The sequence below is a fragment of the Pongo pygmaeus genome, chromosome 2 (genome assembly GCF_028885625.2).
Source record: "Pongo pygmaeus isolate AG05252 chromosome 2, NHGRI_mPonPyg2-v2.0_pri, whole genome shotgun sequence".
Taxonomy (NCBI): Eukaryota; Metazoa; Chordata; class Mammalia; order Primates; family Hominidae; genus Pongo; species Pongo pygmaeus.
The window spans coordinates 166,172,250-166,194,482 of NC_085930.1; the positions used below are offsets into that span (position 1 = coordinate 166,172,250).

The 22,233-nt window shown below is 39.0% G+C and overlaps 1 protein-coding gene across 10 annotated transcripts in view; it reads right to left on the reverse strand.

Annotated features, from left to right (window-relative positions):
• Window positions 1–269: 269 nt before the first annotated feature.
• Window positions 270–22,233, reverse strand: part of VEPH1 (ventricular zone expressed PH domain containing 1) — a 294,353-nt gene continuing 272,389 nt past the window's right edge. For all 10 annotated transcript variants that reach the window (XM_063661318.1, XM_054483989.1, XM_054483987.1 and 7 more), the window contains 2 exons: window positions 6,064–6,200; window positions 270–1,896 (listed from right to left, as the gene is read on the reverse strand). In XM_063661318.1, coding sequence (XP_063517388.1) covers window positions 1,660–1,896; window positions 6,064–6,200 — 374 coding nt within the window. In that variant the 3' untranslated portion in view covers window positions 270–1,659. The remainder of the gene's footprint in view (window positions 1,897–6,063; window positions 6,201–22,233) is intronic.

Below are 22,233 nucleotides of genomic sequence, written 5' to 3' on the forward strand. Positions count from 1 at the left end.
ATTTCCAATGTGTAATAAATTCTGTGACTCACAATATCCTCAAACTTTACTTGTTAAAGTGGAATTGTTTCCTTTCGCAAACATGGCCCCTTTTATATTTCCTATCCTAGTAAGTTAGCAGGAGGGTCAAGGTGTTGACCATTCATGATCTTTCTCCAGGTTTCTATACTAGACTACATAGTCAATAAATTTCAAGGAAAAAGTTATCCCTTGTATGTAGCCCAACTTAGCTTTTGTATTAGTTAGCACTGTATAACAAATCACCACAATTTAGATTTAAAACAGCACACATTTATTATCTGAAAGTTTCTGTGGGTCAGGAGTCCAAGCGTGATTTAGCTGGGTCCTCTGCTCAGAGTTTAACAAAGCTGCAAGCAAGGTGTTGGCTGGGGTTGGGCTTTTATCTGAGGTTCAGATGCTTCTTCCAAGATCACATGGTTGTTGACAAAACTTACTTCCTTGCAGCCGTAGAGCTCATGGCAGCTTGCTTATTTAAGGCTAATAGGAGAGAGAGTCTCTGACTTGTTCACTCTCTTTTAAAGGACTAGTCTGATTAAGTCAGGCCCACCCAGGGGATCTCTTTGATTAATTCAAAGTCAGCTGATTAGAAACCTTATGTATATCTGCAACTTCTCTTCACTTTTGCTATATAATGTAACATAATTATGGGAGAGATGATCCCATCACTTTTGCCATATTCTGTTGGTTAGAAGCGGGTTACATGTCCCACCCACACTCAATGGGGGAGAGGATTATACCAAGGCATGGATTACTGAGAATCACTCTAGAATTCTGTCTATCATAGAGTAATTATATATCTATGTAGTGAAAAAAATAGATGTTTGTAATTTGGAGGTATTAAAAGGTTGAATACAAAGAAGATATTATAGAACTTTAAAGTCAATTTTAATGGAGATGGCACATTATTTTGAAGATAGAGAAAATGGCTTTCTATCCTTTTTCTATATTACACTTAGTGCCTTGGGCAGGATATATGTCCAAGTATCTAAACTGTAGATTATATTATATGAACTTAAATGGAATAATTAAATAAGTAATTCTGAAAGACAAGTATTTAATGACATAACTGGCTTGATTTGAGAACCATTTTACCATGTGTTAGCCTCATTCGTAGTAAGAGAGGATCATGTAATTGTATGTCTATAAGTAAAGTTACATGGTTTTTCTCTGTACATTAGTTCAACGTTTCTAATGGTTTTTGTTTTAAATTTTTCTTTTAATACCTTTGACAGACTATGATTTTCATCAGAAGTGCTAATCTTTCCTCAGGACGGAGAGTTCAGGCATCTTTTCATGTTGTTTTCTCACAGTTTTAAATGACATATCTACTGAAGTTCTTTTATCAGTGACTTTTCCCTTCCTGGCCCCACACTATCTGAGGGCATACTCTCTAGCTCCTTTTATTTTATTTTATTTTTGTAGGCATCAGATATATTCTGAAGTCAATACTAAAGCTGTTAGAGTATGACATTTACTAAGAATCCTGCCATTTTAAGCCCTTCTTCTTAAAGGACAACAATTCCATTGGTATTCAGTAAAAAACAACATGGCTTGGTAGATTTAGCTCTTTTTCTTGACATTGGCAATGATAATACAATGCCTGTGGTGTATAATTGTCGTGGCTGACTTGTAAATTCCCTACAGATATGTGGTTACTTCTCTACTTTCCCTTTCTTTGGCTTGGGCAACTGCCACGTTGATGCACTGGAGCCATTCTTCTGCATTCTTCTCATCCTTGGCCTTAAAGACATAGGTTTTATTGTCTGTGAAGATTTCGAAAGCCCGGGGGAGAGAGCGGTCCCTGCGTTTCTTGGCCACAGCCTTCACACTCTGTACTTTGCTGAGTTCTATTGGGCAGTCGTCAGGGTCATCTTTCTGAAAGGCATGGGAAGAAAAGAACATGGGCTGGCTGTTACTGTAGGCAGGGATCTCTGGCTACTGGAGAACTTTCTAAGAGGGCCAGAATCCTTTCACTTTTTATGGCTCAAGACCTTTGTTATTTTGGGTGCTAAGGCCTCAGAATCATTAGAATAACTGAAGGAGTGAGCAGTCAGGCCTTTGTTAGAGTATCATAAGTTGACACAAGTTAACTAATTTAAAGAATATTATTATAAAGTGGGATTTGGGAAAAATTCAGAGTTCTTTCATTTTCTATTAATGTTATATTAATAGAGCAAGGGGCAACGGTACAATTTGGAGTGCTATTAACTTATAACTTCAGGTAGTTTGGGAGGTATGAAATTGAATTTTCCTTTGTGCTACCTCTGAGAAAGATTTTGCCAAACCTTAATTGAATAGAGAGGTTTCCAGTATTTGCATAGACCAAACTGTTTTTGAAACTCTCTGCAGCTTTGGAAGCATGCTTTGTCTACAAACAGTAAGAGAAGAAATATTTAATGATGTTACATTTGCCTTTTATTAAAGCAAAAATTTAAGAACCTCTACAATACCAAGGTCATCACACTGGGCTAAGATGAATAATTTTAAGGGGCCAGATATTTCTTTGAAGCAATTTCAGGTCTTTCACATGAATACATTTTGTCTAGTAAAGAAAGTACCTGTGGTTGAGAATCTTGCCAATTCTTCTTGCCCACCTCTCCTGTTGCAATCACCCTCCTTTCACTTTGCAATGAAAAAGCATCATCATCACTCATCCCATACTTTCTATGATGCTTTGTCCAGTGTAAAAAAGTCTCAGAAGCACCAAACAAAAAAGCAATTCCAACTATTGATGTCAGGGAAGTATCCATCAGCCAAGGCAATGTAATCACTCCTCATCTATTTCATTATGAGATGCATTTTCAATAATATTTCAATTTTTAATGTTTAATAATTATTAAGCTTGGCATTATACTTATGGATTTTCCTGAAGGATATAACTTTTTAAAAAGATAGCTGAATCAGAAAAAATAACACTTGGAGATGGATGGTCACAAGAAATTTAAACAATTAAATTTCAATTTATACATATAGTTTTACTCAGTGAAAAATGAAATGCCATTCAGGATAAAATGCTGTGATAGAGGTAGAACAGAAACATGATTAAAAAAAAAAAACAGAAGCAATGTGAACATTTCTATTTAAAAGAGAGTTAATTTATGTATTAAAAAATAGTGTTAGGTGTTAAACTGCTATGGTATTTTAATCCAATGGTTACATTTAATGGAGAGATGTAATCCTTTTGTTTTAAAATGTCAATATTTACAATTCAACAGAAATTACTGTCCGAGCAAATGTTTAAACTTATGATAAAAGTGTTGCTGCAACTTAAAATGCTGCAAGGTATTACATAGATTTTTCAAAATTCTTTTAGGGTACACAGGATGAAGTTTGAAGACATACACACTAGACAATACTTTGTTAGCCTAATTTGGTTTACAGTAAGTATCTGACAGTAATAAAATTGCATTTCTTTGTAGTAGTCTATAGTACAGAGATTGATAAGAAAATAAAAAGTTACCATAGTAATTTAAAGATGGACAGTGAATCAACTGAGACAGGAATAGACAGAAAGTCAAAGGACACTCACTATTGCCTAGCTGGTTGGTGGAGATCAAGGTCTTAAAAATGCAAAAGTGAAAGATTAGAGTCTTCCATTAGAGTCTTTCAACCTCAGCTCTAATTTTAAAATGCACATTTCTTTCATTTACAAGGGGCCCTTTTATAAGGACCTGAAGCTTCAGCAGGACGGTTGACCACTGGTAGGTTATTGTTTCCCTGGAGATTAGAGGTATTTTGCTGTGGCCTTCATGCTATATTAAATTATTTCCCACTATTTGAGCCGCAAGTTTTGTCAGAGTTATGGAATGTCAGGCCATTATTTCCTGATAAACATATCAAACAAGTTACCTAATTATAAAATTGCTTTTTCTTTAAATCTTATTAAAAAGCCATGAATCAGAAAGTATAAAGGTCATTATTTGAGTTCAGAAAAACATTCTCATAGATCAACTCTGCTTTGTCTTAAGGGATCTGGAAAATTACTACGTCTTCATTTCTATTCTTGATTTCTTGAATAAAAACAGAAAATTCAGGTAGTCATTTTAAACACTTTAAACATGCTTTAGTGTGAACCTATGCTAAAAAAAGTTTCTTTAAGTTTCCAATAGCTGTCTAAATTGAACTGCCCTTTCAAAAAGATTTTTAGCCACAGAAAAGTCCATCTGTATATGTTATAATACACACAGATGAAGAAAGTAACATGAGTACACAGTAGGTATCACAAAAAATATTCTTTTTCATTCAAAAAGATAACAGAAGTCTTATTAATTAAAAGAGCACTGGTCAGAATACACGATACTTGATTCCTGTTGATTAAAATGTTCAAATAAGTTTTATAATGAGGACTCCAACGATATAGTGCATATGGCCCACAATGAATTATAATTTTTAACTAATTTACCACTCTTCATTAATTAATTCAGACAGGTTGGTTTATGTGACGGTTAATTTATGTGTCAGTTTGACTGGGCTAATGGGTACCTAGACAGCTGGGAAAGCATTATTTCCGCGTGTGTCTGTGAGGTGTTTCTGGAAGAGGCTGGCATTTGAATTAGTGGACTGAGTGAAGAAGATCCATGCTCACCATTGTGGGTGGGCATCATGCAATCTATTGGGGATCTGGATAGAATAAAAAGTTGGAGGAAAGATAAATTTGCTTTTTCTTCTTGCACTGAGACATGCATTCTCTCCTGCCTGTAGACATCAGAGCTCCTGGTTTTGGGGACTTCAGACTCTGGGACTTACATCCCTCCCCCAACCTCATCCCCATACCCAGGTTCTCAGGCCTTTGGCCTTGGACTGGGAATTATATCATTGACTCCCTTAATTTTCTGGCCTTAGGACACAGACTGAATTACACCACCAGTTTTCCTGGTTCTCCAGTTTGCATACAGCATATCATGGAACTTCTCACCCTCCATAATTTCATGAGCCAATTCCCATAGTAAATCTCTTATATGTCTTTATATATCCTATTGGTTCTGTTTCTATGGAGATCCCTGGTGAGTACAGTTTACCACTGACTCTGTATTTTAAGTATACATGGGAAGCAGTAAACTCATTTAAGAACATGCTTTGGTGTAACACTGCCTGATCTTGACCCCAGTTATACCCTTTCTCACCTTATTAGCTTTATCCTTGGACAATCCGATCAGTTTCTTTGACTCAGTTTCCTCATCTGTAAAATGGCAATAATAGCAGTGGTGGCCTAATAGGATTGTTTTGAGGACTGTTTGAGGCAATCAAAGGTGTTGCATAGTAGGCACTGAAAAAACGCTAGTCATTATGATTATTTTCTAAAATAGCCAAGGAGTAGGTCAAGATTTTATTCCTCTTGATCCTGAATCAGCAGAGTTTAATGATACATAAAACTAATTTGAAAAGAAGAGAAGATAACTTTGCATTATTGATTGCAATGAAATGCTGCTTCAGAGGTTTCCACTGAAAATTCACAATACAAATAATTACTGAGCATCGTATTCAAGTGGAAAATTATATTAAATATTTATTAAGTTGATCATAATTCTACTATATTCATTAACTGAATATTAAATAGATGAAAGACAGTAATATTTCAATCAGAATTAAACTTTGTTGACTATAAAAAGTACCTAAAGTAAATCAGCCTCCATTCTTTCCTCCTTGCCTATGTCCTCCTTTTTTGGACACCCACTTCCAAATATAAACTATAGTTATAAAAAAACCAGAGCCAATATCATAAGTCATAAATTCGCGTACATGGTCCACAAGGCAACAAAGGGCACGGTGTCTGAGTCAAGACCTAGTAGTCCCTCTGAAGTTCAACTGAAACAACTAAAGTCAACTAAAACAAGCTTCCACAATAAATTGGAAGGGGACAGTGAATCAACTAACGTAGGAATAAACAGACTAGACACAGACGTATGTGATAAAACAATGCTGTAAGATGGAGAAATGGAGATGGAAAAATTATCAGAGTTTAAACTCAAGAAAAAATGTCTAGCTATTGGTGGAGATCAAGACCTTAAAAATGCAAGTGGAAAAGATGATGGAGGAACTTACAGATTTTCCTTTTTGAAACAAAAGTTGATTTCCAGCCAGTGTAAAATAGCGTGTTTTCCACCTTTTGATGAACTTCCATCTGACTTGCTTCTCTTTAAGTTTTCCTTCTATGAGAGGCTGGCCATCTTGATTTACAACTGTTGAAGGTAGCAGAATAATCATGCCATGTATTTTCCAATATTTACTGGGTAGGTGATCAAAAGTCAGAACTGTACAGTGTACCAGACCCCAGTTAGCACACCTGGAGAGTAGGCTAATAAATGATGAATTTGGTTAACTTTTCCTCCTTTGTCCCTAAAAGAATGCAAAAATTCAGATATGACAATGGAAAACTGTTGAAAGCCCTCATTGACATTTTCAAAAGGAATTGGTTCACACAAAGAGCATCTGTTAGCAGTATTTAAAGTTTATCTGGATATTTAGCTTTCCGTGCTTGGTTTCTTTGTTTCATGGTGTTCTGTTTCTAATGTTGGAATGACCAAATTAATTTGGAACACTTTGAAATTTTGGCACAAATTATCTAGTATGCCATAAGCTTCATTTTGATTTTGCCAGTAACTAGGTAATAAAAAACAAATTTCCATGCTTTATGACACATGAACTGCTGGAAATATAGCTTTATAAATAATCATAAACCCAAGTATATTTAGCTATTTGGCAGCAAAAGTCAATGCAGCACTCCAAAAGACATGGTTCCTAAAGCCGTAACACCAAGCAGCAAAGGCAAACTTACCCAACTCTTGTACATGCTATTCTCACTCTCCGGAACACATGTACTCTCTCTTTCCCCTCTCTGTATTCCCATCTTCACCTAGTCAATAACTGATCACTTCACATTTCAACTTAAATGTTGCTTCCTTTGGAAAGCCCTCTCCAAATCCAGATGAGGGTGGCTTTCCCCCATATGTTCTCATGGCACATGGCATGTTTCTTATATATCAAGGATTATCATTTGTAGATAGATATTAGTACTTATCTGATTAATATTTTTCTGTCTCATTCAGTTGGAAGCTCCACAGGGGCAGGGTCTTTGCTTTGTTCACTGTTGAATCACCAAGCATCTAACATGGTGCCTGGCAAATAGTAGGAAGTCTATAAATATTTGTTGACTGAATGGACTAATTTTACATTGAAGCAGAGTGTGCATGATTACAAATGATCATAGAATTAGAAGACCCATTGCAATGTCAGAGTTTAGATGCTGAACTGAAGAATTTTATTCCTTTTACCAACAATATAAGATTCACTCTTCAAATTCAGATGAAAGCATCTGATTTCGGCAGAAGGGGGCAATGGAAAGCTCCATCTGTAGTAGGACAATATTTATTTTTATATATTTATCTTCAATTTTCATAGCACCTTAAAAGTAATAAAATTTGTTCCATCAGTTTGGAAAAATTCTGGACACTGCCTGTTTGACCCTATGAACACAACCTGCCCTTTGTACACTACCATTTCTTTTTTCTAATATAGGTCCAATAATTGCCTCACAGGATTGTCCACCTTCACAGAGCATTTTCAGGATAAAAATAATAAAATTATAGTTTTCTTTTCTTTTCTTTTTCTTTTTTTTCTTTTGACAGTCTACTCTGTCACCCAGGCTGGAGTGCAGTGGCACGATCTCGGCTCACTGCAACCTCCACCTCTCGGGCTCAAGTAATTCCCCTGCCTCAGTCTCCTGAGTAGCTGAGACTACAGGCATTCGCCACCACGCTTGGCTAAATTTTTGTATTTTTAGTAGAGACGGGGTTTCGCCATGTTGGCCAGTCTGGTCTCAAACTCCTGGCCTCAGGTGATCCATCCGCCCCGGCCTCCCAAAGTGCTGGGATTACAGGTGTGAGCCACCATGCCCAGCTGAAATGTAGAGTTTTCATAAACAAAGTACTATTAAGGCTATTTTTTTTTTTCCAGATGACTATTCAATTGGCTGTTTCCTTGTCAACTCCAAATTAAGGCTAAGAACTGGCCAGGCGCAGCAGCTCATGCCTGTAATCTCAGCACTTTGGGAGGCCGAAGTGGGTGAATCTCCTGAGGTCAGGAGATTGAGACCAGCCTGGCCAACTTGGCGAAAGCCCATCTCTACCAAAAATACAAAAATTAGCTGGGTGTAATCTCAGCTATTTGGGAGGCCAGGCAGGAGAATTGCTTGGGCCTGGCAGGTGGAGGTTGCAGTGAGCTGAGATTACGCCACTGCACTCCAGGCTGGGCAACAGAGTGAGACTCCGTCTCAAAAAACAAACAAACAAGCACTAAAAATACATATCAAATATATTGTAAGATAGTGATAAGGACTATGATGAAAATAGAATAGGGAGTAAGTGACTTGGGGGCTTGGTGTGCATGCATGCATTTCAGTGGTCAGGAAAGAGCTTGGATGTTTGAGGTGAGGACATTTGATCTGAGACCTCAGTGATAAGACCCCCAATCTTCTGAGAAGCTCTAGTGGAGGCTACTACTGAGTATAGCAGAGGCAAAAGAAAGCAGGAACTCATGAAATATAAACTTACAATTAATATCAAGAAAATAATTTCAGAGTTCTGCTTTGCTTTGATAGGAATTGTCTGATGTGGAGCATTCTTAAAGCTAGTAATGCTCTTTGCAAATTTAAATTTTCCATAAACATAGTGATTTCCTTTGTGCAACCACATCTACAGAGACTTCAGTTAAAGCACTTAGGGCACTGTGTCTCCCCTGCTGGGTTACGCGTTCCTTGAGATCAGGAACAGCCTTAACACAGTGCCTGCTGGGCTAGACGCTCAGTAAATGTTTATTAACAGTACACCATTGAGTCACAAAGGGTGCAGCAGACTATCTGGGATGAGGAAAGAAGGTTTCAAGAGGTGATCCAAGAGGAGAAAAAAGGGGAAAAATAAGTAAAAACAAACAACAAAAACAAAATACCAAAGCCAAAATTAATTTAAAAAATTTAAAAACACCCATTTTTCATATTTTCAAGTGAGAGAAAATGGGAATCTAATTGTAATGTTTGATGTTTTTAATATTAACTTAGAAGATTTAGATTTGAATCCTCTAAATTACAATTTTCTAATCAGCAAGAGAAAATAATAATGCCCCCCCCGGGATTCTGGGAGGTCAAAAATCAAAAGAAAGAAATTTATGTGAGGACACTAGGTAAATAGCAAAGCACAAGGCACTGCTTCTCCTTCACCCTAGCCCCACTTCTAGGAAAGACTTGACTTTACAGTTTTTTTTGTTTTGTTTTCCTAAGACAGGGTGTCACTCTGTCACCCAGGCTGGAGTGCAATGGTGAGATTTTGGCTCACTGCAACCTCTGCCTCCCAGGCTCAGGTGATCCTCCCACCTCAGCCTCCTGAGTAGCTGGGACCACAGGTGCACACCACTACACTTGGCTAATTTTTTTTTGTATTTTTTGTATAGACAGGGTTTCATCATGTTGCTCAGGATGGTACCATGGTTTTAATGACAAGATGATTTAATGTAATGCTATTTAATAATGATACATTTTTCCTGTCTCAGTCTTTCATATTTACTCAAAGAAACATTTGAAATAGTTATGATATCTGAGATGATTTGAAATAATGATTGACTTAGGTAATATTTAAGTACATGGATACTTTTGGATCTGACATAGAGGATTAGCTACTTTATTTTTTCTCAAGGCAGATCCAAATGTTTCACTTGAAGAGTTATGCGTGACAAAAGTTTACAAGGAACACTGGGCAAAATTGTTGGAGTCCTTAAAGACATGGGTGAATGGGATATAATGACTATGATGAGACAGTTGAGACAGAATGACAGGCTTACTAACAACAAAGGATGAAGGACTTCAGAGACAAGCTGGGAAGCAAAGACTTTTCACTGTAGCCCAGTGAAAATCAGCCCTAGGGGAAAAAATCAATGGAAATGGTTTTAGAAAGGAAAAGTTAGCGGAACTTTAAAGTAGCTGAATGTGAGGCCCCAAATTTAGATGTTAGAGTCAGTTTCAGAGAAGTCAGTAAAAGCCAGGCTATTTGGAGCTGTGAGATTAATTTAAAAATAATTTCAAAAAACAAAACAAAATTTTTATCATATCCCATATCTTAAAAAACTGTTTTTTTTTGTTTGTTTGTTTTTGCTATTATGTCTAACATATGCATGGCTGGGGACGTGTCATTTTAAAGGTCTATTGCCCATAGTACGTCCTTTTAAGCAAGTGATTCAGATATGTTATCACAGCCTCTTCACAGCTAAAACAAGAAACTATTTTTTCTAAGATTATCGTATTCTATTTGAAAAATAACATGTGGAATGATCTATGAGGGTATGATCATGTATCATCTAAAATAACTTGTTTGCATGTAGAACATAGAGGATATTCAAACATTTTCTCACTTTCCAATTAACACATTATTTCATTTAAAGCACCACAATTTGGCCAGGTGTGGTGGCTCATGCCTGTCATCCCAGTGCTTTGGGAGGCCGAGACAGAGGGATCATTTGAGGCCAGGAGTTGAGACCAGGAGTTTGTGACCAGGCTGAGCAACACAGCGAGACCCTGTCTCTACAGAAAAATAAAACAAAATAATTAGCTGGGCACGGTGGCATGCACCTGTAGTCCCAGGTACTCACGGGGGTGAAGGGGTGCAGAGGTGGGAGGATCGCTTGAGCCTCAGAGGTCAAAGTGTGCAGTGAGCTATGATCATGCCACTGTACTCCAGCCTGGGTGACAGTGAAATGCCATCTCTTAAAAAAAAAAGCAAAACAAAACAAAACAAAACATCAAAACACAAAGCACCACAATTTGGCTAGGACATTCTCTACTAACATGGATCTGTTTTTTTTTTAAATATCAACTGGCTATAAAAGCTATGGGTTATTAAATTGAATTTTCTAGTGCAATTGGAACCCAAACTGTTTCTGTGTTTGTCAACTTAAAAGTTTTTCAGAATGCTAATACAAATGTTTATATGTTAATTGTATCCCTTTTCTGCACCAAGTTAAAAATATTTGTTGCTAAAAAAATGAATTTTGAAGGGGTTGGTCTTATTCAACATGAAGTTGATGAGTAAGTATAATAATAACAGGTCTCCCAGAGCTGAGAAGACCCACAGCAGGAAGAATAAAAAATAAAGAATATTCATCTGCTCATTTATCAATCATCCACCCACCCCGTATGTATTTTTGAGCACAGACAAGCTGTAAGGCACTATATTTGGATCTGAGGGGTTATAAAATCACCCTCACAGGGAGCTTTAATTTATCATCTAGGGAAGATATGGCATTTTACAAATTCTACTGCTCAGTGTAGGGTTTGGCAAGTGCCACCGAGACGTATAAGCCACGTGTTACAGCATTTGAAGAGCAGAAATTCCACTTCTGGTTGAGACAAGGTGACATGAGAGCTGGGACCCTCATGAAGAGAGAATTTTCCAGATAGAGTGCGGAAAAGGATCAGATAGAATTTTCCAGATAGAGTGGTAGCAAGGTAGGTGTGTGGGGGGAAAACACACAAAAGAACCTGAAGAAGCCAGAAGAATCAACAAACTCAGAAACAAGTAAAGCAGGTGCTCTCGAACAGTCATGGGCTGAGGGGTGAAGGGAGAAGTCAATTCAAGGGTTTCTAGGTGTAAGATCCAGGAAAGAGATTGGGTAACAGTCACAGAGAGGTCATATTGGACTTTATGGGAAAGTTTTTCTGAGGCCCCTTTAGAAAGGACTAAGAAAGGGCCTAGAGCCTGTGAGGGTCCAGCTAGCCCAGCATGAAGCCTCATGGGCCCCAGATGGGATAAATGATGTGTCAGGCAGGGTCTTGGCAGGAAACAGATGGCATCTCAAACTGAGCAATTGAGGAGAGTTAATAGCATTAATAGATTATTTACTCAGATGTGGGCAAGGCGTAGGAAAAGCGCCAAAGTACTCTGGGGCCAGTAACCATGCAGGCCTAACACCCCTCCGCCTGAAGAGGAAAGGGCAGAGAACAGTTAGGACTTAGTGGGAGACCTGTTTGGAGAGCGCCGTTTGATAACAGCTGTGGCCTGGAATACAGGACACTGTCGACCCTCGGTGTCCAAGCAGGGAGGCAGCCAGTAAATCAATAACTCAACCTCACTCTCCTCCCTCCCTCTGCTAACTAGTGTCCCCAGTGGTGGAAGGCACCTGAAAGCCAGAGCTAAAAGAGCCTATTGAAACAATCACTACATGGCAGTCTGTGGGACATGGAGCTGCGCAGGAGAGATGGAGAACAGAAACGATCAGGCACAGATTATATATCAAATACAACGAAGTTCAGATATACGAGGGAACTTCAAAAGTTCATAAAGAAATGGAATTAGAAGATAAAAATAAAAAGTGGAAACTGTATTTCTCAACATAAACTCCATCAAGCTCAAGACACTTTTGTAAGTGGTAATATCAGCCATTTAGTCCATTATTAAAGAGCTAAGTTCCTGGGGATTTAACCATGTCGATGCAGTCTTTTTAACATCATTAATTGAAGCAAAATAAGTGCCCTTTGCAGATTTTTTAAGATTAGGAAACAAAAAGTCAGAAGCAGCCAAATCAGGACTGTAAGGTGGATGCCTAATAATTTTCCATGGAAACTCTCTCAAAATTGCCCTCGTTTGGTGAGAAGAATGAACAGGAGCATTGTCGTAGTGGACAAGGACCCTTTAGTACAGCTTTCCCGGGTGTTTGTCTCTTTTCTTTTTCCTTCCTTCCTTCTTTCTTACCTTCCTTCCTTCCTTCCTTCCTTCCCTTCCTCTCTCTCTCTCTTTCCCTCTCTTTCTTTCTTCCTTCCTTCCTTTCTTCCTCTTTCTTTCTTTTTCTTCTCTCTCTCTCTTTTTCTCCCTTTCTTTTCTTTTTTTTTTTCAGGGTCTCACTCTGTCACCCAAGCTGGAGTGCAGTGACACAATCAGGGCTCACTGCAGCCTCCACCTCCTGGGCTCAAGCGATTCTCCCACCTCGGCCTCCCTAGTAGCTGGGACCACAGGCACGTGTCACCACATCTGGCTGGTTTATTTAAATTTTTATTTTTGTAGAAATGGGGTTTGGTCACGTCGCCCATGGTCCTCAAACTCCTGAGCTCAAGCAATCTGCCCACCTCAGCTTCCCAAAGTTCTAGGATTACAGGCATGAGCCCCTGTGCCCAGGCCCTGGGTGTTTTTCTGCTAAAACTTTTGCTAGCTTTCTCAAAACACTCTCATAATAAGCAGATGTTGTCATTCTTTGGCCCTTTAGAAAGACAACAGGCAAAATGCCTCAAGCATCCCAAAACACTTGCCATGACGTTTCTTCTTGACAGATCTGCTTTTGTTTTGACTAGACCAAAGTATTTACGCCTACAACTTGCCAATTTGCAGGTAGTTTGTACTACAGACATGGTGGTTATTGCCTTATTATGGAGGAAGGGTAGAAAGGAGTTAGAGGGGGAAAGCCATGAGTCCAAAGAATAGAGAAAAATCCTTTTATCTCCTGGTGGTGGAATTGACTAGAAATGAATGAGATGCCTCCAGTGGTTTCTTCTCAGTTAATAAGAGAATTTAGCATTCATGTTATTCTCGTCATGGAAGACTGAGTTCCACTTTTTATTAATACCCTTTGCCATTCATTGATTCTCCCATTCTTCTATTCAAAATGCCTTTATGGTTACCATGCACTAGGCGCATGCCAGGTAAAGGGGATATAAACACAAATATGACAGTCTCAATTATTGAGATGGAGAGAAATGCAGTAAGCAAGTGAGTACAGAGTGGGATAAGTACCAGGCTAGATCCGTGCACAGGGTCCAACTGGAACACACTGCGAGGCACTTATTCTAAACTGGGGCATACAAAGAAGAAAAGCTTCCTAGAGTAGATGCTGTCTGGGCTGAATTCTCAGGGACAAGTTGCAGCTATGAAGGCAAAGGGAGGAAGGTCATTGAGCCAAAAAAAGAAGTAAAAAAGAATAAAAGTTCATAGCAAAGGACCAAAGCTGAGGAAGGGAGGCATAAAATGCATTCTAGGAACTGTAACTCATTCTGGGAGGGAGGAGGGTGGGAGAGAAGAGGCAAGAGATGAGGTGTGAGAATCAGAGAGGCCAATCCTAAAGAGCCTTGGGTACCATGCAGAGTGGAATGTAATGTTTTGTAGTGTAACATAATGAAAAAAAGCTTGTGTAGTCATAGACCTCTTTTATTTCAAGAGCACAAGAGTTCAATAATTCACTCTCTACCTTGTTTTAAGATTTGTTGCAATTCTGAATGTCTTTAACCAATTATAATTTATTTAACCAGTGTGCTGAATGCCATGTTTACTCTTTATTATAATAGATCACATGAGACTGTACCAAAGACTTTCTCTAGTATAGGCCTATGGTTTATGTGGTAAGAGCACTGTCTTTGGAGGCCGACCTCAGTTGAAGTCCAGAATCTGCCACTTACTGGCTGACTGGTCCTGGACAAGCTATTTAAAGTCACTGAGCTTCCCTTTTCTACTCCCTAGAGTTATACTTAACACAACACAAATGGCTGTGGGGGTTTTGCTAGTCAAGCCATACATCCCCGTGAGGATTACATGCACCATAAATGAAAGCACATAAAAGTGCCACAACAGTTGACAGTGGTCTTGCTTAGCTGAGACCTGGTCACAATAAAGGATCAATAAATAGTAGCTACTGTCATCATGATTGACATCATGGATCAATGTAAATCATAATCATCCTTTTATTGTGATGAACAGGTGGTTTTAGAAATACCATGTCCTAATGGCCTATATCAAAGTGTGAGGAATAGTGAGAGAATTCAGAGTAAGAGAGGGACTCCTGCAGTTTTTGAACTTGGACCTTTAATAAAAATGGAGGTATGAAAGGCAATTCAAAGTGTCTCAAATGGAAGGTGAACTCTCTCTCTCTCTCTCTGCATGTGTGTGTGTTTTAAAGACAGGGTCTCCTTTGTTGCTCAGGCTGGAATACAGTGGCTTGATCATAACTTACTGGAACCTTGAACTCCTGGGCTCAAGCGATTCTCCTGCCTCAGCCTCCCAAGTGACTAGGACTACAAGTGCACGCCATCACACCTGGATAATTTTTAATTTTTTTTGTAGAGATGAGGTCTTACCATGCTGCCCAGGCTGGTCTTGAACTTTTGACCTCAAGTGATCCTTCCATTTCTGCCTCCCAAAGTGTTGAGATTATAAGCATGAGCCACTGCACCTGGTCCTCTTCTGTTTTTGAGTAACTCATCTATGTATTCATTGAAACTGCCATTTACAAGACAGTAAACTGCCATTTACAAGACAGTAAATCAATCTACAACCCAATAATAGACTGAGCTGCTTTGGGAGAATTTCCTATGTTATCTGTGGTTGCTTCCTTCTCTTCCTAGACTTTCTGCTTGTTTCTGCTTGTTCTTGTGACAGTCTGGAAGGAATGACAATAAACAATAACCTCCACATAACTACTGTTCACATGGCACACTGACTTTCATCCAGACTCAGAAATTACTCATACTGTGTGCTTTTTGGCTTATGCCAGTTTTGTCTTGAAAGTATTGCACTGTGCACAAATAACTCATATTTGAGACTGTCATGAGTTTAATTTGTGATATTTGAATTTCTAGATACTCTTTTCTGATTGTTAAAGATAAATGCCTTCAAAAGAAAACATATTCTGGAAGAAAAAATATAAACCCCAGGCCAGGCACGGTGGCTCACCCCTGTAATCGCAGCACTTTGGAAGGCTGAGGTGGGTGGATTGCCTGAGCTCAGGAGTTCAAGACCAGCCTGGGCAACACGGTGAAATTCTGTTTCTGCTAAAATACAAAAAATTAGCCAGGTGTGGCGGCATGCGCCTGTAGTCCCAGCTACTCGGGAGGCTGAGGCAGGAAAATTGCTTGAACCTGGGAGGTGGAGGTTGCAGTGAGCCAAGATTGTGCCATTGCATACCAGCCTGGCGGCACAGGGAGACTCCATTTCAAAAAAAATATATATATATATATATATAAAATGATTGACATATATAGATATATATCAATATATAGATATATAGATATTGATTAGATATTGATATATAAATTAACTCCAAATTCTTAGTTTTTAAGTAAGAACTGAGAAAAAGTATAGTATGTAATTTTTTCCCCCTTGAAAACACTGCTTCTGGGATTTATGACTCCTATACAGTCTATGGGGAATTTCTTTGTATGTATTTAAAGTTTCAAATTTACTTCAATCTCCTTCCATGGTTTTACTGATTTTTTTTTCTTTGGTGTGTGTGCCAGTTCTAATAAAGCAAACTATAATTCCAGAGGATATGCATAAAGAGAGCTAGAAGCATTAAATGAAGGGGTCGTAGGAGCCACATTTAGTAGACTGAGTGTCTGTGGTTTTTGAAATTGCTAAGGATCATAACAAATGGCATGTTTCTTAGGAATCTCCAGGCAGCGTTTGAGAGTGCAATATTTCTCTACTGGCAGTGAATAAACCATGATCCTCACTGACTTTGTAACATCCTACACAATACTGTGGGGACCAAAATTGGACAGACAAACTAAGTTTGACAGCAGCCCTCTGAGGGCACTGCCATACGTGACTGAATGGCTTCCTTTCTCAGTAATTTCATACCCATCAAAACATATGCTTCTCTGACCAATTACTGATGTACTGATGCAAAAAAGCTTCAGAAATACAGTGTTGTAAGCATTTAGGGCTATGTTTCCTGAACTGTGTTGTGAGAACCAGAGAATCAGAATTATCTGCTGGCTTGTTAGAAGGCACATTTCCAGGAACCACCCTAAACTCACTGAATCAAAATTTTGGGATAGGGTGAGAAGCCTTGCATTTTAAACAAGGTCCACAGGTGATTCTTATGTTGCTCTAAAACTTCTAGGAAATAATTAGCATCTTCGTGGTAGATGACAGTAATAGGTTATATGATATACGAAAGAGTAAAACTGCAAAACCAATTGTAGGGAGAAAACTACGACCTTTTGATAAAATTAAAGACAAAGATGGCAGTTGCTTAGATTCATGTTCTTGGTTTCAATCAATAGGGTTGCAGAAAAAATGTTCAGAATTAGTGTTTGTGGAATTTTGCTTATTTATTGTGTTAATAGTGAGACAAAAATTCTAAGGGCACTTTCCAAGATGGTAACCTGTTTAATAGTTCTGAGCAGTACGTGTCTTTATGAGAAATTCATCAAAGAAAATTTGCCCAGGACTGCTGTGCAATGACTGATAGAGACCAACAGGAAAAGATCAGGAGAGTGGCAATGAAGAAGATAATTTTTTTTTTTTTTGAGACAGGATCTCACTCTGTCACCCAGGTTGGAATGCAGTGGCATGATCTCAGCTCACTGCAACGTCTGGCTCCCAGGTTCAAATGATTCTCTCATCTCAGCCCTGCAAGTAGCTGGGACTACAGGCATGTGCCACCACAGGCTAATTTTTGTAATTTTTGTAGAGATGGGGTTACGCCATATTGCCCAAGCTGATCTCCAACTCCTGGGATCAAGCGATCCACCCACCTGGGCCTCCCAAAATGCTGGGATTACAGGTGTGAGCCCCTGTGCCTGGCTGATAATTGTCTAATTGTAGGATTAACTTTTAATAAGAAAGGGTTTCACACAAATCCGATGTTGGTCCTACTGAGTCTCATTAATAAGATCGCATGGATAGATATTATTGATGGGATCTGGTCATAGGACTTTAGTTTTAAATGTTGAGCACTTTCCCATACTGCCTGCAGACTGTAGAGTTTGCCTGGAGTTGGAAAAAATAGATCTGACAAGCTTGTGCCCCGTCTGTGATAAGGAGGACCAACTTGTTTGGGTTGTACCATTTGAGCATATTGTAACCATTGTCCCACCTGCCTGTAAATTCTTGTATTCTGGAACATTTTAAGGTGTTACCTACACCACTTTCATGGAATTTTTAAACAGGAGTTCCATCTGTTGTGGTTCAGCACTTGGCCTCAAACCTTCTGACAATGAATAGATGTTTATAATGTCTGCACTGGAAGCCTTAGCAGTTACATAAACACCATCACATGCTGTATGTTATATATGAAACACACACACATATATACACATATATGTGTACATATCCATGTGTATGTATATTTTTAATACACATATATGAATATATCACACATTCTATTAACATGATCTGTTTATTATAGTACTTATGAAAAGAACTTATTTAAGAAGAGACAGCTTATATAAAGAATATATTTGGCACAAAAGAGATGCTGTAAATGTCATCATATGAATATCTACCTTTTTCTTGTAAAATGAGTCACTGTTAATTCATTTATCTGCTTTTTGTCATCACTTGACTGAGAAAAAAATTATTACTGAAAATTTTCTGAGAAGACACTAACTTTGGCCATTCATTTATTGGTACATATTTATTGAGCATCTATTGTGTGCTAGGGGCTGAGGATAGACGGATGAGGAGAGTCCACTTCATAGAACTTACTATTTACTGGAGGAAGTAGACATTGATCTAAAAGTCACACATAAAAGAACAAGACAGCAGCTGTAACCAATGTTATGGAGAAGAAGTTTGGGGTGCTTTGAGGACCTCAGTATGCATCGGGGGGTTACAAAAGGCTTCCAATACTGAAGCTGTGAATTTGATTTATAATAAGAAGGCTAAGATCTACTTTAACTAAGTGAAGAGGGGAGAGAGGGAATTCTTGGTAGAAGAAAAAGCACATATAAAAGCACTGTGGCAGGAAGAAGTACAGCGAGTCTGGGAAACTTTAAGAGGGTTCTTCTAGACAAAGCAAAGAGAGCAGAGGGAATGTGGGACAGGATGAAGCTGGAGAAGCTGGGAGAGACCATTCCATGTGAGACCGTGAAGGGTATGTTATGAAGTTTGCTCTTTAAACTAAGAGCTATGGGAAGCTACATAAGATTTCATGAAAGGGGTGGCACAACAGATTTGTGCTTTGAAGAGTTCACTCTGGCTGCATCGTGGGAGGGAGATGGGAAGGGTTCAGAGTAGTTCAATGAGGAGGCTATGGCCATTATTGTAGGTAAAAGGTGATGGCAGCTTGCACTAGTGCTGTGAAGAGAAACGGACAGATTTGAGAGCAATTGAGAAAGTAAAATCCTCAATATTGTGGTGATAGATTGGATGGGGGTGGTGGAGAAGGCAGTGAGTGGGTCTCTGGTTGGTACAATAGATTGAGTGATGTTGCATTCACTGAGCTAAGGAATGCTGGAAGAAGAGTAAGTGTTTGGGGGAAGCAAAGAGACAATCGTGAGTTTTAATTTAAATGAACTGACACTGGGCACAGTGGTGCATGCTTGTAGTCTCAGCTACTCTGTAGTCTGAGGTGGGATGATTGCTTGGGTCCAGGAGTTTGAGAGCAGTCTGGGCAACATAGCAAGATCCTATATTAAAAAATAAAACAAAATAAAATAACTGATTTTGGGGTGCCTTAGAAGCAGTCAAGTAGGTGGTGGCGGATGTAAATCTTGAGTTCAGAGGAGAGGCCAGGCCAGGACCGCATGTATAGATCTGGAAGTTGTTGCATAGAGGTGATTACTGTAGTAACAGGGTTACTCCAACAATGACTAGCTGGGTAAAGAAAGGTGGGATAAGAAGCAGTGTCCAGAGACTAGGAAGGAAGCTAGAGGAGTGTTGTGTCACAGAAGCTGAAGGAAAAGAATGCTTTAAGAAGGAGGAATTGGTTTACAGAATGGAATATTGCTGAGAGACAAGTAACATTAAGACTGAACCATGTGCAGTGCATGGGTGACTTGCAGGTTGTTAATGACTACAGACCGAGATGATAGAGTTAGAAACAAGGTTAGAGAGGATTGAGTCACGAGGAGAAGGAGGCAAGGAAGTGGGCAGAGACAGACAACTCTCTTGGCTTTAAAGGGGAAGTGAGAGATAAGGCAGTAGACAGAGGGAAAGGGGAGGATAAGCCACTTAATTATGTTTAGAAGCCAATGGGAGGACTCAGTTGGAAGAGGAACATTGAAGAGAGAAGAGAAAAAGGTTAATCTAATCTATATTGGGAAGTTTCTGAGAAGGTGGGAAGGATGAAATCCAAGGCAAAATATGACCATCCTTTGATGACTTTATTCTCTGTGGCTGCTAAAAAGTACCAGTATGTTGGCCGGGGGTGATGGCTCACGCCTGTAATCCCAGCACTTTGGGAGGCCGAGGTGCGTGGATCACGAGGTCAAGAGATTGAGACCATCCTGGCCAATATGTTGAAATCCTGTCTCTACTAAAAATACAAAAATTAGCTGGGTGTGGTGGCGCATGTCTGTAGTCCCAGCTACTCAAGAGGCTGAGGCAGGAGAATTGCTTGAACCCAGGAGGCGGAGGTAGCAGTGAGCAGAGACTGTGCCACTGCACTCCTGCCTGGCAACAGAGCAAGACTCTGTTTCAAAAAAAAAAAAAAAAAAAGAGGACCAGTATAGTACCGGTATTTCTTTTAAATAGGTGTGTTTGTGGCTGATAAACAAATTTCATTCTTAGTGTACTTATATAGGTCAATAAAAAAAAGGATTACTCTGCAATATGATGGCTAGAGTTCTTTTAAAATATACCAAGTATTTTATTTTAAAAACTACACAAAATTCTTGAAATCAATGTCATCTTATGCTTGTATGATGATGAAACTAATGTACTCACATTAGTCTGCCTTTCCAAAGCTTCTCCTCATCTATATATTGGCTTGATTCAGCTTGTTCTCTTTGTGGAAAAGGACACATTACTATGTATAGTGATTTGTTAGTGGATAATCACACAATGACTGATGCTTTGTTGCAGGTATATGGCCTATCTGACACTTTTCCTCTGTATCAAGACAAGATTGTTGACCCAATATGGAAAGGCAGAGGAGTAGGAAAGTGAAGCTGGATGAAAAATAGAAGTTAATCCCTGAGGGGTGTTAGGTTACTGATCTTAGCTTGTTTCTCTTCAAGATTCACAAGTTATTAGCATGTTTATTATGAGCTCTTTGCCCATGTGTATATTGTAACATTTTAGCATAATACTAAAATTCAGTTTCCACAACATGTTGAAATCTTGTATACCCCAATGTTTTCTTCTCATGAAAGCTAATTTTCCAAGAGATGCTATTTCCAGGTTTCAGTTCACTTAGTTGTTTTTAATTTTGAGAAAGAGTTAGATTTTTAAAAGTTAGATTTTCAAGTTGCATTTCAAAACAAATTCGATTTTTTCCCATGGGTATTCTATCACTTAAGTGATTAATGAATTGCTCAATCACTCATCTATTTGCCAAATGCTTATTAAACACTATAATGTGCCAGGCACTGGTTAAGATGTACAAAGATGAGGCATAATCCGTGGTTCTTCTTGTAGTTTACTGTCCAGAGGGAAAGTCTGATGGCCACATGCCAAGTGCAATACAGAAGTGTGGGCAGAGGATGGAAAGGACAGAGGGAGAGAAATTAATTCTGCTTAGGGGGTGGTATGTAAGTGTGTGTGCATATGTGTGTGTGTGTGTGTGTGAGAGAGAGAGAGACAGAGAAAGACAGACAGAGAAAGAGGGAGAGAGAAATGAGAGTGCGTGGAGAGGTTTAAGAGGGAGAGAAGAATGTTCATACCACAGAGGCATAAAATAGGAAGATGGAAGATGGGGAAAGGGAGAAAAGGAAGATTTCAGGATAATAAATTATCTGAGTTTGTAAGTGTGTTTTTATTTTGTCATTAAGTATTGCAAAGTATCTGAACAAAAAGCTGAGGTTCAATTTTACATAATCAATATATACTCAGTAGTCCCAGTATATAAATGTGAAAATGTGAAGTTATTGTATAAAAAGCATTCCATTGTTTTTGGTGCTCTACCAACACTTAGCACATAGGACAGTGCTCTAACACATGTGGTAGGAGAAAAGATATCATACTACAACGCTCGCCACCACATACATCAAAATTGAGTTTTCTTATTTTTTTTTTTTTTTGAGATGGAGTCTCGCTCTGCCACCAGGCTGGAGTGCAGTGGCACGATCTTGGCTCACTGCAACCTCCGACTCCCTGGTTCAAGCGATTCTCCTGCCTCAGCCTCCCGAGTAGCGGGATTACAGGCACACACCACCACGCCCAGCTAATTTTTGTATTTTTAGTAGAGACGGGGTTTCACCATGTTGGCCAGGATGGTCTCGATTTCCTGACCTTGTGATCCGCCCGCCTCGGCCTCCCAAAGTGCTGGGATTACAGGCGTGAGCCACCACGCCTGGCCAAAATT